Source organism: Dreissena polymorpha, chromosome 6, assembly GCF_020536995.1.
Source record: "Dreissena polymorpha isolate Duluth1 chromosome 6, UMN_Dpol_1.0, whole genome shotgun sequence".
Lineage (NCBI taxonomy): Eukaryota > Metazoa > Mollusca > Bivalvia > Myida > Dreissenidae > Dreissena > Dreissena polymorpha.
The window spans coordinates 82,359,022-82,374,332 of NC_068360.1; the positions used below are offsets into that span (position 1 = coordinate 82,359,022).

General features: G+C 37.9%; 1 protein-coding gene across 2 annotated transcripts in view; it reads right to left on the reverse strand.

The window, feature by feature from the left end:
* LOC127834359 (histone deacetylase complex subunit SAP130-A-like) overlaps positions 1-15,311 on the reverse strand; it is a 42,598-nt gene that overhangs the window by 24,874 nt on the left and 2,413 nt on the right. For both annotated transcript variants that reach the window (XM_052360121.1, XM_052360120.1), the window contains exons 2-6: positions 8,028-8,198; positions 7,312-7,423; positions 2,752-2,949; positions 2,163-2,355; positions 1,020-1,252 (exon numbers count right to left, since the gene is read on the reverse strand). In XM_052360121.1, the coding sequence (XP_052216081.1) occupies positions 1,020-1,252; positions 2,163-2,355; positions 2,752-2,949; positions 7,312-7,423; positions 8,028-8,198 (907 nt within the window). The remainder of the gene's footprint in view (positions 1-1,019; positions 1,253-2,162; positions 2,356-2,751; positions 2,950-7,311; positions 7,424-8,027; positions 8,199-15,311) is intronic.

Sequence of the window (15,311 nt, forward strand, 5' to 3'; positions counted from 1 at the left end):
TGAAACAGAAAATGTAAACAACACATTCCTTATTAAACCCTCCTACTTTGATACATATTTTGACGTATTTGTAGTCCCTTGGAAAGTTCAATTTAATGAAAGACCTTTCTTACTAGATTCAATATTTAAAGGCTTCATTTCCAACCCTTAGATACTGGGGGCAGCAAACAGCATAATCCCTGAACAGACTGCGAGTTACTGCTGTTAATGCTGACTGAGAGTTACTGCTGTTAATGCTGTTTGCACATAGCCATTTTTACTTTGCTTCTGAGTGGGAAAGGGTTGATTTTATTTCATTAATTTAGTAAGGAACTGTTGAAATACAATCATATATGATGCTGTACAGTGAACATATCAGATATTAAATATTAAATATAAATGATTCAAGGTCTGCTCTGAGAAATGGGTTTCAATGCATATTCGTAGACCTCACCTATTTGTGCATATTCGTAGACCTCACCTATTTGCCTGTGTGAGCTACATTTTGTCATTTCGGGTTTACCTCATATGGTATAAAGAAATGTGCCTCACAGCACTCAGAAATCAACTATTCACAATTTCTTTTCAAATATGCTTTTTCTGAACAAAGAACCTTAAGGCTCTTGTCTATCATCTCCCTTTATAGATAAGACCGAGGTTAACCATACATTCACTACTGGTCCATATATTTGGAATTCTCAGTTTTTAATATTTTCCAGTTTCTTAGGTAGTGTAGGACTTGATTGTTTATTTTGGCATATATTAGATTTTGAATTACTTCCTAATGAGAAGATTGCCTATTTGCACAAATTTGAGACGTTTGCTAATCAAAATTTCTTAATGTTGAGAAGTTTGCGATTTACATCTTTACAATTTTGAAAAGTTCACAACTTGCCTTTTCAGAATTTTGAAAAGTTTGCACCACACATTTTAATTAATTGATGGGCCAAAGGTCACTTCAGAATGATATGAAAAAGGCCTGGGCATTGAAATCCCATTTTCATTGTTAAATTGTCATGTGTCCTATATAATGATCTCACCTCTGTTCCCCTTGGCGGCCAACGTCGTATGCTGCAGCATGGGTGTGAGCGAATGCGTGAGAACTACCTTGGGCTGACAGGTCAAATTCACCGCTTGATTCATCGCCACTTTCCCGGGCTGGAAGGTGGTAGTGGTTTTACCCACACTGTCGCTGGGATTACGGGAGGCCTGCAGAGTGATCTGGATGCTCGGGGAGCTGCCTACGGTCGTCGTTATGTTGTGGAGGGGGACCCTGGAAATAGCAACAGGTGGAAATGCATCTATGACTAAACCCTTTACCACTTAGATACCTATTTTGACGCATTTGTAGTCTCTTAGAAAGTTTAATGTAATTGAAGACCTTTTTTTACTAGATTCAAGTTTTAAAGGCTTTATTTCCAACCCTTAGAAACAGATGAGCAGCAAACAGCATAAAACCTGAACAGACTGTGAGTTACTCTCAGGCTGTTCTGGTTTGATGCTGTTTGCACATAGACATTTTCACTTTTATTCCGAGTGGTAAAGGGTTAAAGCAGTGAGTTTATAATGATTAAGTGCATTACATTAATATCCATAGACTACAACATTAATATCCATAGACTACAACATTAATATCCATAGACTACATTACATTAATATCCATAGACTACATTACATTAATATCCATAGACTACACCATTAATTTCCATAGACTACAACATTAATATCCATAGACTACAACATTAATATCCATAGACTACAACATATATATCCATAGACTACAACATTAATATCCATAGACTACAACATTAATATCCATAGACTACAACATTAATATCCATAGACTACAACATTAATATCCATAGACTACAACATTAATATCCATAGACTATAACATTAAGCCAATATGAGCCTTACTCTGGGTATACAGGCTTGATCAATGTGCAAATGTGCAGTCTGCGCAGGCTTATAAGGGACTGCACTTTCTGCTTTCAGCGTATTTTTTGGTTAAAAGAAATCTCTCCTGAACAAAATCCAGTTTATGGGTTCTTATACTTAAGTGGGGTAAAATCGTATTCATATTATTGTGGCTTGACCACTCAAGATCCAAAACAAAACGTGACGTTTAACAAAATTATTTCAGGTCCAAAATGCTTCGACATTTTTAAATTAATGCAATGTACCTATGCGGCTCCACAGTCTGCCCGATGCCAATGGCGGGTGACGCTGGTCGGTTTGTGGTGGGAGTGGCAGCCCTCATCAAACCTGGCCGTACGCTCCGCATCTGGCCGGCCTGCAGGTTCAGTGCGCTGGTCTGAATACCGGAATGAAGCTGCGCGCGCTGTACGTTAAGTGTGGACCCGGTGCGAACCACGCCTGGGGACAAAGTACATTATTTCTTTCACTTGTGTGACTGTTGTGGTTTTTTCAAAGCACTTAATGACTGGAAACCACCTAAATCCTGCAGTCACCCAAAAATCTCTTTTTATTTACTTTTCAAAGATTCTGCAATATTTAAAGGACTCTATAAAGATAAATACAAAAGATGACAATTCCACAAAACTAAGTTTTCAACATTCACAGAAAAAAAACCACTTACCCCCTATTATTATGAAATATTAGTGAAAATAAGCCACTTTTTCTTGGCCTTCGTTCATGTACTACAAACATGTCGCCAAGCATTGGAACTGAGTCAGGACTCTATTTTCATGGAATGTTAGTGGATGACATTGGCAAACAAACAATTTTTCTTTTAGCCTGCATACTACTCACCTGTTGCCGAGTGTTGGAACTGGGTTGGAATAGGATGATGCCCCACACCAGACAGCACTGCGCCGGCCCTCATGTTGGTAGTGGCTGAGGGGGCACTCAACTGCACGGGTATGATGTTGGAAAGCCCACCGGCAGCCTGCGCAGAGTTAGTGCCACTTGTGGAGGACAAGGTCAAAGGGACCTTCTGGATCTCTGTCACTGAAGAGAGCATTAGAGCCTGTTTTAGACTTTTCCCACATGCACATGTCAGTTTTCCTAGAACAAGGATAGACTTTTCCCACATGCACATGTCAGTTTTCCTAGAACAAGAACAGACTTTTCCCACATGCATTACTGCTAGTTTCCCTAGAACAAGAACAGACTTTGCCCACATGAATTAATGCCAGTTTTCCTAGAACAAGAACAGACTTTGCCCACATGAATTAATGCCAGTTTTCCTAGAACAAGGATAGACTTCCCACATGCATTAATCCCAGTTTTCCTAGAACAGTGATAGACTTCTCCCACAAGCATTAATGCCAGTTTTCCTAGAACAAGGATAGACTTTTCCCATATGTATTAATCCCAGTTTTCCTAGAACAAGGATAGACTTCCCACATGCATTAAGGTAGTGCACCTCTAATGGGCACGTATCCAAATATAATCTAATTAATTATTTTCTTAATCAGCATCATTTCACTGAACTACATGCAAATTTGTAGGTAGGCTTTCCATGCTTTTTAAAAAAATATACCGATTTTTTCAAAACCACCCCCACGCTCGGCTTTTGTCCAGTTTATTTTCACCCCTGGGGTATATAAAAGTTCCATAATTCATTCAAATTTCCAAATATGGGCATGCAGTTGGTGTGTACAGATGCTGTAAAGGTGTTTAAAGTTTAAACAAGATGAAATAAGTATTCTTTTACAGACATTTATTTTTTACAAATTTTTATCTATGGAAGAGCACCATGAAATGTAAGTGATTTCAGCCAAGTAAAAATTGGGTCGGTTAAAAACAAAGTGTCATAAAATTCAAAATAGTATCATTTAAGTCATATTTTAAACTTAGTTTTTATAGAAACACTATATACAGCAAAAATACCAAGAACTAGACAGATTAACCGTTTACTTTTTGAAATAAAAATAAAAATGCAACATGCATGGTTCGTATTTTCAACAGTAAATCACCCAATTTCGCCATAACGTTGTTTTAATTTTAATAATTGAAAAATGTGCATAAAAATTGCAACATATTTAACAATAAATATAGCTTATATGCCATATTAAATCAAATTACGTTAGAAAATAAATAAAACGCGTCGCAAAAAAGTATACGTCGTCGGCAGGATTCGAACCTGCGCGGGAATATCCCAAAAGATTTCTAGTCTATCGCCTTAACCACTAGGCTACGGCACCTAATAGTAGGCTCTTCAACCTTCGAAGAAATCGCGGGAAATCATTAGAGGTGCACTACCTTAATGCCAGTTTTCCTTGTACAAGGATAGACTTCCCATATGTATTAATCCCAGTTTTCCTAGAACAAGGATAGTCTTCCCACATGCATTAATGCCAGTTTTCCTAGTACAAGGATAGACATTTCCCATATGTATTAATCCCAGTTTTCCTAGTACAAGGATAGACTTTTCCCACATCAATTAATCCCAGTTTTCCTAGAACAAGGATAGACTTTTCCCATATGAATATATCCCAGTTTTCCTAGAACATGGATACAATACTCAGAATACAGCCTACTTTGTGGAGTATATTGCCTAAGAAAACTGGGCTCAATAAATGTGCTAACAGTGTCATCACAGATAAGCCTGTGCAGTCTGCACAGGCTTATCATGTTCGACTCTTCTCGCCTAGACAGGACTTTTTCCAGAAGAAATTATCTTTAACAAAAAACTTAATAAAATTGAAATATCTGGGATAACACTACACATATGCATTAAGCCCAGTTTTCCCAAAACTTGCCTCATTAACATTGTGCTTAGACTGACTCCAACAATATTGATTGCAATGTTCAAGAAGCAGGGGACAAAAATTCCACTCGTCCGCTCGTATTGACGAGTGAAATCTTGAAAGGACGAGTGAATTTCCCTAAAGCTCTCGTCCTACAGGACGAGTGAAAAAAAGCTGATGTTAAAAAATGAATTTTCTGACCAGTAAGACTATTTTTCATTTAATAAAATCATTTTCTAAAAGCATATCTATTCCGAAAGTAGAATGCAAATGAACCGGAAATTGTAATTGTAAATTTCATACAGCAGGTGCGCGTTACTATGCGAGACTTGTGTCCCGAGTAAATATTGGCTTTTTGGTGTAAGCTTTGCGCGTACATGTTGACAGGGAACCATGCGACTGCAGTCACTGTTAGTATTGACTTTTAAAGAATTATTTAAGCGCGAAGTACGGTTTTAAACCAGATTTAAACCAGTCTGAATTTCGTTTGAAAAATGTCTGACATACGAGCGTTCTTAAAAGGGGGCGGGGGCGATTTTTTAAACGTCCGAAACGGAAAGCACGCGAGCATTAGAAAAAATTATTTATTTTGTGTTCCTCATAAATAAAGTAACTTATTTCACTGCTTAGCAGTGATATACTTTAGGAAATTTTATAAGTCATATCAGCCCTTTGCAATCTTTATTTCACACATATTTGAAGGACGAGTGCGTGTGTTTGCAGGACGAGTGAAAATTTTAATGCACTCGTCCTGCAGGACGAGTGCAGTTTATGAATATTTTTGTCCCCTGAGAAGGCAGATACAACAGATTACCACGGGATGGTGCTTAAAGGGGCAGTCAACCGCTATTGATGAAAAAAGAAAAGTTCTAAAATACTGTATCTTTTTACAATTATTAGTTTATATGGATTAAAATATCACAACTGGTATATTACATTACTTGAAAAAGTTGTTAAGTTTTCACATTTTCAGAATATTTGGTAATAAATTTTACTGAGTATGTCTACCAGGTAACTACCATTTAACAATAAACAAGGGCTTTTTGTAAAACATGCATGCCCCCCCCCCCCATATGGGATTTCAGTTGTTGTGACAGCCATTGTGTGAATACGTTTTTTGTCACTGTGACCTTGACCTTTGATCTAGTGCCCTGAAAATCAATAGGGGTCATCTGCCAGTCATGATCAATGTACCTATGAAGTTTCAAGATCCTAGGCCTAATTATTCTTGAGTAATCATCTGGAAACCATTCACTGTTTTGAGTCACTGTGACCTTGACCTTTGACATAGTGACCTGAAAATCAATAAGGGTCATATGCCAGTCATGATCAATGAACCAATGAAGTTTCATGATCCTGGTGTAAGCATTTTTGAGTAATCATCCGGAAACCATTTTAGATATTGCAAAACTTTAACCAAGGTTAAAGTTTTGGACAAACACAATTAATGAATCACCATGACCTTGACCTTTGACCTAGTGACCTGAAAATCAATAGGGGCCATCCGACAGTCATGATCAATGTACCTATTAAGTTTCATGATCCTAGGTGTAAGCATTCTTGAGTTATCATCCGTAAACCATTTTACTATTTCGAGTCACTGTGACCTTGACATTTAACCTAGTGACCTGAAAATCAATAGAGGTCATCTGCCAGTCATAATCAATGTACCAATGAAGTTTCATGATCCTAGGCCTAAGCGTTCTTGAGTTATCATCCGGAAACCATCTGGTGGACGGACCGACCGAGGGACGGACCGACATGAGCAAAACAATATGCCCCCTCTTTTTCGAAGGGGGGCATAATAACGCAAGTAGATTGATCATCATCGTCACGAGGTAAACGCAGGAATGCGAATTGTACATGCATAGTGAATTGTATATACATTATATATACAATTATCAATCTACTTGCATTATTTATAGTGTGTATATCGTTATGTCACCTATTTTAGCGATGTACTTTCAATTTCACATTGCGAAATTGTATTACCGAATATACTGAAAATATGAACTTTTTTCAAGTAATGTAATATACCAGTCGTGAGTCCCTTTAAAGGGGGAACGGTAAAAAGCACAGGTTGTGTTTGTTTACTTAGTTGGATTTTTGCTGTTTTCAACAGTGTTTCAGTCATAACTAGGCAGTCAATTAAAATTAACCCTTTCCCACTTAAAAGCAAAGTGAAAATTGCTATGTGCAAACAGCATAAAACCAGAACAGCCTGCAAGTCACTCGCATTCTGTTCAAGTTTTATGTTGTTTGTTGCTCATCAGTATCTAAGGGTTGTAATGAACTAGTATCTAGTAAGAAAAGCCTTCTATTTCCCTCTGACTTTGGTGGCGTGTGATAATAATTTCATGTCTGAAATACTTAGCTCTTTTCCAATCATTGCAAGCACCACTTACTATGCCATTCAACAAATAAGCCAATGGCTGCAAACTTTGGATAAAAAAATCTATTTGACTTCAGATTTTTTTCATAAGAGAAGTTTTCAGTTTCAAACCACTGTACCCAAAGTAGCAAAATTCAGACATAATAATGCAAATTTGGCAACAAAGATTCTAACACGGGGAATCTATGAATGTGATAAAAGCATGATTAGACACAAGCTCTTTACCCTTTTTGTGCAGGGCTTGACCAAGGTTAGCAATCTGATGGACAGGCTTGTTGGCAAGCCCCGCCAGACCCTGGCTCACAGCTGGAGCTAGCTTAGTCAACGTCCTCGGCACCTACCAAACAACAGAGATTCAAGTTTACCATGCAACACGCACACCTATGTATAAAGGAATTGAATTACACAATATCAGCTTTTTTCATGATTTGGGGAATGGGCCAGGACTTCCATTTAGGAAAAAAAATAAGCGACAAAAGTACCAAATTTCCCAAATAAGCTCGACATTTCGGGGAAAAATTTCTTCATTTTAAAGAAATTTTCTGAGTTGAAGGGGGAAGGGTCCTTTATATGGCCCTTGCTAAAGAAGGAAAAAAGCCCTTTAACAGGACTGTACACAGGCAGCCCATGAGCCTTCAGCAACTTTTTTCCTTCTTTATAATGTACCCAAAAACAGCACTTTCAAAATTTAGGGAAAAAACTGTTGTTTTTTAATATTATATTTAAATAGGTGCAACTTATAGAGATGGATCGGGCAACGAGATAAACATTGAATATTTGTATTATTCATTTTTTTTTGGCAAATTTTCACTCGGGAATTTAAAAAAGTCATTTGGGAAAACTATATACTTTTTGAAATTGGGAATGGGGCCCAAAATTTGACCCCCAAAAAAATACTGCTTGAACAAAGGTGTTCAAACAATGGGCTGACAATGCCTCACCTGATATCCATGTGCTGCCTGACTGATACTGCCAGTGGCTGCAATATGCACTCCCTTAGGGATACGCAGCAGATCCTTGGACGCCTCCTCAACCCTCCTATCTCCCTGCCCCGTAGTTGGGAAGTTGGCTCCCTGCCCCGTAGTTGGGAAGTTGGGCTTGTTAAGACTCATCTGAAGTGATTTGTTCTTGCATGTTAAACATGTTAGTTACCACAAACAATTCCAGTGCAAAATCTACTGCGTTTTTTCCATTCTAGGAATGGGGCCAGGGCCCTTTGTTTTAGGATTAAAATTAAAAGAAAAATGTTTAGAAAGTACAATTTTTTATTTAACTATTGGTTCAACTTAAGAGCTGGATAGGAATTTGAATTGATCTAATAACAAGAGCTGTGATTGTGAAACACAATGTTCCCCATTGCACTTTGAAGCTGTACAGAGCCAGTTACTTATTAAACAAGAGCACCGCAGAACGGGTGCCAACGCTCAGCTGCCGGTGCATTTTTAATAAATAAAAGCTTGTCAGAGAGGTCACAGTGACCTTGACCTTTGACATAGTGACCCAAAAATGGGTGTGGCGTGTAGAACTCATCAAGGTGCATCTACATACATGTATGAAGTTTCAAAGTTGTAGGTGGAAGCACTTTGATTTAAGAGCAAAATGTGAAGGTTTTAGCACGACGCCAGCTATTTCAGGTCACCGTGACCTTGACCTTGTGACCTGAAAATATAAAGGGGTCATCTGCGAGTCATGATCATTGTACCTATGAAGTTTCATGATCATAGGCATAAGCGTTCTTGAGTTATCATCCAGAAACCATTTTACTATTTCAGGTCACTGTGACCTTGACCTTTGACCTAGTGACCTGAAAATCAATAGGGGTCATCTTCGAGTCATGATCAATATACCTTTGAAGTTTCATGATCCTAGGCAAAGGCGTTCTTGAGTTATCATCTGGAAACCACTTTACTATTTCGGGTCACCGTGACCTTGACCTTTGACCTACCTGTAGTGACCTGAAAATCAATAGGGGTCATATACGAGTCATGATTAATGTACCTATGAAGTTTCATGATCCTAGGCATAAGCGTTCTTGAGTTATCATCCGGAAAACATTTTACTATTCGGGTCATCGTGACCATGACCTTTGACCTAGTTAACTGAAATTCAATAGGGATTATCTGCGAGTCATGATCAATGTATCTATGAAGTTTCATGATCCTAGGCATAAGCGTTCTTGAGTTATCATCCGGAAACCATTTTACTGCTTTGGGTCACCGTGACCTTGACCTAGTGGCCTGAAAATCAATAGGGATCATCTGCGAGTCATGATCAATGCATCTATGAAGTTTCATGATCCTAAGCATAAGTGTTCTTGAGTTATCATCCGAAAACCATTTTACTATTTCAGGTCACTGTGACCTTGACCTTTGACCTAGTGACCTGAAAATATATAAAAGTCATCTGCGAGTCATGATCAATGTACCTATGAAGTTTCATGATCCTTGGCATAAGCGCTCTTGAGTTATCATCCGGAAACCATCTGGTGGACGGACGTACCGACATGAGCAAAACAATATACCCCCTTTTCTTCCAAAGGGGGGGATAATGAGAAAACTGTCCCCCTCCCAGCAGCCATGTTATTCAACCGACCGGAACCATTTTTGAAGTCAACTCTCGTATTAAGGAAACAAATGTTCTGAGCAAGTTTCATGAAAATTGGACCAAAAATGTGACTTCTACTGTGTTCACATTATTTCACTATATACATAGAGAAAAATGCCCCGCCCACCACTGGCGGCCATGTTTTTTCACCGATCCCGACCATTTTCAAACTCGTCAGAGATATCAATAAAACAAATGTTTTGACCAACTTTCATGATGATTGGGCAAAAATTGTGCCTTCTAGAGTGTTTACAAGGTTTCTCTATAGCCAAATAGGGAAAACTGCCACTAAATACATATAGAGAAAAATGCCCCGCCCACTGGCGGCCATGTTTTTTCACTGATCTCGACCATTTTGGAACTCGTCAGAGACATCAATTGAACCAATGTTTTGACCAACTTTCATGATGACTGGGCAAAAATTGTGACTTCTAGAGTGTTTACAAGGTTTCTCTAAAGCCAAATAAGGAAAACTGCCCCGCCCACTGGCAGCCATGTTTTTTACCATATTGGAACCACTTTGAACTCAACCAAGATATAATTAGGACAAACATTTTGACAAAGTTACATGAAGATTGGGCATGAAATGTGACTTCTACAGTGTTTACAAGGTTTTTCTTTTTTTGGACCTAGTGACCTAGTTTTTGACCCAGCACAACCTAGTTTCGAACTCAGCCGAGATTTCATAGGGACAAAGCTTCTGACCAAGTTTAATAAAGATGGGACAAGAAATGTGGCCTCTAGAGTGTTTACGAGCAAATGTTAACGGACGGACGGACATACAACCGACAAAGACCGGTCACAACAGCTCATCTGAGCAATCAGGTGAGCTAAAAACTTAGGAAACGGAATATAGAACAGACAGATGGACTGAAAATCCAACTGCTGTGTGCAACACCTATGTTGGACATAAAAAAATGTAATTTTATGGAAATCTTCAACTGAGAATTTTAAGCAGTCATTTGTGAAAAATATACACTGTGAGCAACTGGGAATGGGGTTGAAACGCAGTTTACCACAAAACAACACTACTTCTCATAAGGTGTGAAATAATCAGATTTTGCAAAGAGTCTAGATGACAATGTGGCCCTACCTTAAGTGTAATTAGCAGATTCAAAGATGTTTAAGTATTGAGACAAGTTTGCAAAAAATGTTGATAAAAAACAGAGACATGCCTTTTCCTGGTCGATTTTGAAAAACTGCAATTTCAGGATCTATTTTTGCGGGAAAAGTCCACTGATTTAGGAAAGACTTATTTAATATAACTCTTTATAATAATATAATTCAAATTAGAAGAATAAAATCATATGGGCCGTGCTTTGTGAAAAAGGACTTTAATGCGTGTGCATAGTGTCATTCCAGATTAGCCATAACCCTTTCAATGCTGGGAAATTTATCGTCTGCTTAAATGTCGTCTGCTGAATTTCTAAAATTAGCATTTTCTTCGATTTTTTTTCAAAGAATACTATCAGAATAGCAGACAGTTTGGATCCAGATGAGACGCCACGTTCTGTGGCTTCTCATCTGGATCCAAACTGTTCGCAAAGGCCTTCAAAATTCGGTTCCCGCACTGACAGAGTTAACCCTTTGCAGTCCAAACAGGCTAATCAGGGGTGAAACTCTTTGCCTCAACTTGATTTTTGTTTAGAATAGACGTTCTTAAAAGGAAAATTACCATAAAAGCGGAAATAAACTTAATCATGTTGGCAGGGGTGTACATTTTTTATAAAAGCATCTCACCATGCAGGGCCACCAACTTGTAAAAGCAGGTCGTCCATACTGATTTTGTGGTCGCCCTGCATTTTTCACAGCAAATATGTATATTTAATATTTGTGTTTATAACAGTTACAATTGTTTACTTGACAAGCTATTCTAATTATGTCTGTAAACATTAACTAAGTGTTGACTTGTGTACATAAACAATATGACTAAAAATAACCAATCACCCATTGTCCTATAATCATTCATGCATGGTGTCAGTCTTTCAGTAATGTGCCTAATAAATATACCAGTCTTACATAATATTATTATCCAACACATTGACCAACTATTAAATTCGGTTGGTCAAAATTGTCACTTTAATTTTCAATAAACAAATCCAGTTTGTTTTCAATAAATCAATCCAGTTTGAAACATATACCTGATGTTTTCTTTTTGACTGCTCGAAATTCCTTTGTTCTAGCTTTCATTTGTTTATTTGGTCAGATTTTGGTGTATCACTATCTTTACTATCCTTACAATTATTCGCTCCTAAAAAGTTGTGAATGTTGATTTTTTTCGACGACGACATAATGCAGGAATATAAACGGTGCCCTGATAAACATTACCCCAAGCACACTGCAGACTGGTTACAGTTCTAGCATAAAGCTCAGCATTTCTATTGTTATTAAACGACCGCACAGTCTATTAACATGACAACCAGACTAGCACCTGTTACCTAATCAAAGCACTGGCTGATCTAGTTATGCGGTCATCCGGTCCGCTGAGTTTTTTGGAGCTTCCATTCGCCCGAGGCTAAAATACGGTTGCCAATGTGGGTGGGCCCGTTTTGTTACACCCCTGGTTGGTCTTTTCAAGTAATATTTATTCATATAGACTTTCCTAATATCATCATATAAGGAACATTCCAATAACAAGAGGGCCATGATGGCCCTGAATCGCTCACCTGACTCATTAAGATCAGATGAAAACTATGACCTCTATTGTCTACACAATGTTTTTCTATGATTTGACCTAGTGACCTAGTTCCTGACTCTAGATGACCCAAATACAATCCCAATCCAGATTTCATCAAGATAAACATTCTGACCACAGTTCATAAATATTGGATGAAAACTGTGACCTCTATTGTCAACACAAGGTTTTTCTATTTATTTGACCTAGATTTTTACCCCAGATGACCCAAATACAATCCCACCCAGATTTCATCAAGAATTCTGACCAAATTTCATAAAGGTTGGATGAAAACAGTGATCTCTAATGTCTACACAAGGTTTTTCTATTATTTGACCTAGTGACCTAGTTTTTGACCCCAGATGACCCAAATAAAATCCCAACCCAGATTTCATCAAGATAAACATTCTGACCAAATTTCATAAAGATTGGATGAAAACTGTGACCTCTATTGTCTACAGAAGGTTGTTCTATTATTTGACCTAGTGACCTTGTTTTTGACCCCAGATGACCCAAATACAATCCCAAACCGGATTTCATCAAGATAAACATTTTGACCAAATCTCATCAAGATTGGATGCAAACTGTGACCTCTACTGTCTACACAAACAAATTGTTGACGGACGGACGCACGGACACACGCAGGCACGCACAACGGACGCCGGACATCACACGATCACATAAGCTCACTGTGTCACTTCATGACAGGTGACCTAAAAATATGTGTCGGAGATAAACATGAACAGTTGTGGTTAAAATCCCATAGAAACAAGGGCTGTTTGTAAAACATGCATGCCCCCCTATATGGGCTATAAGTTGTAGTAGCAGCCATTGTGTGAATACGTTTTTTGTCACTGTGAATGGTGGTGGTGGTGGTGTAGTAGTAGTAGTAGTAGTAGTAGTAGTAATAGTAGTTGTAGTAGTAGTAGTAGTAGTAGTAGTAGTAGTAGTAGAAGTAGTAGTAGTAGTAGTAGTAGAAGTAGTAGTAGAAGTAGTAGTAGTAGTAGTAGTAGTAGTGGTAGTAGTAGTAGTAGTAGTAGTAGTGGTAAAAGTAGTAGTAGTAGTGGCAGTAGTAGTAGAGGTAGTAATAGTAGACGTGGTGGTGGTGGTTAGTAGACGTGGTGGTGGTGGTGGTGGTGGTAGTAGTACTAGTAGTAGTAGTACTAGTAGTAGTAGTAGTAGTAGTAGTAGTAGTAGTAGTGGTAGTAGTAGTAGAAGTAGTAGAAGTAGTAGTAGTAGAAGTAGTAGTAGTAGAAGTAGTAGTAGTAGAAGTAGTAGTAGTAGTAGTAGTAGTAGTAGCAGTAGCAGAAGCAGCATTACAAGACCAATACTTAAGAATGATCAAATGGGAAAAGGTAACATAGCACCAGCAGTAAATATGGGGCTCATTTACAGGTCAGATTTGGAATCTCTGCTGTAAAATGAGATTTTGAATGAATTAAAGGGAGGCAAATCTGTAATAAAAAGAACATGCATAAACCATAGTTGTTTCCCTTGTTTGAACCATGCTAAATCCTTACAAGTTTGGAAAGAATTGTATGAAAAATTTGGACTTTATTGCATAAACACCATTTTCTCAATTCAAGGGGAGGTAATTCTGTACTTCATGGACCAATAATGCTCATTTTTTGTAGGGTTCGTGTCCTCATTGATATAAAGACACTGTGCAAATTTGGAAAGGATCGGACAAAAAATGTGGAAGATTTTTGAAAGTTTTCACAAAATAGGCAAAAACGAATAAACATGCAAAGTTCAACGAGCTCCTGCGGCCATGTTTTTTGACGAATCAAATTTCTTTGAACAACTTTTTCAGGGGAGCCCTCAAAGGTCATCCCTGTGAAATTTTTTGAAAATCTGATGAGCGGTTTCTGACAAGAAGATTTTTTAAGGTTTTTACCATATATGGTCATGGGGGCCATCTTGGTTATGTGATCAAATTTTTTTTAACAATTCTTTTGTCCCATGACCTAGGGATGCTCCACATGAAATTTAGTTGAAATCGGCTCAATGGTTTAGTAGAAGAAGATGTTTACAAATTGTTTACAGACGGATGGACGGACGGACGCCGGACGCTGAGTGATCACAATAGCTCACCTCGAGCTATCGCTCAGGTGAGCTAAAAACAAGACTACCACCTAGCAATATAAGTCCCATACCAGTGAAACTCCACCATTTTCAGCAATATTTTTTATAAGTCCCCTACCAGTGAAACTCCACCATTTTCAGCAATATTTCTTGTTTATTTGTTCATATTTCTAATCTATTTGTTGCCATAGCAACCAGAATTCTTGACGTAGGAACAAAATGAAATGATGTGCATAATCTCCATATTGCCATCTGTCCATGTTTCGAGTTTCATGGAAAAATATGAAGAACTTATAAAGTTATCGCAGGATGCAGAAAAGTGTGACAGACAGCAGGGTTTATTTTTCCAGCTTTTTGGGAAGATAGCCCATGGCTTTGAAATTGGGAATTTTATCTGCATTTTCAAGAAATTGGGAAAAATAATTGGGATTTAAAACTACATGAATGAGTTCAGCATGTTTAAGCACAAACACCATCATGATCAACAGTTTTCCACATAATAAGCTCACACAAAGTCTTCAGTCACATCAGGCCCCATTTTATTAGGAGGCGGTTCACCTTCTTCTGAAGAATTACTGCTATCAACATGTTGAGTATCAGTCAGCACTTTGCTTTGGTAATAAACGATGACGAAAGCATGCAAAAGAGTCCCTTGTTATTAAATTGTTTTTTTAAATTTTAATAATTGCTTAAAATGACAACAGTTTTCGTTTTGCCGCCAGGTTTTTTTAAGGAATATTTTACATGTTATATTGCAAATTGCTTGACATCTTTGTTTTCCATTGAGCCGAATCACAAAACGCTTGAATTTCATCGCAAATATAATAAGCGACTGAACAACACGGAGAATATCGTGCACACG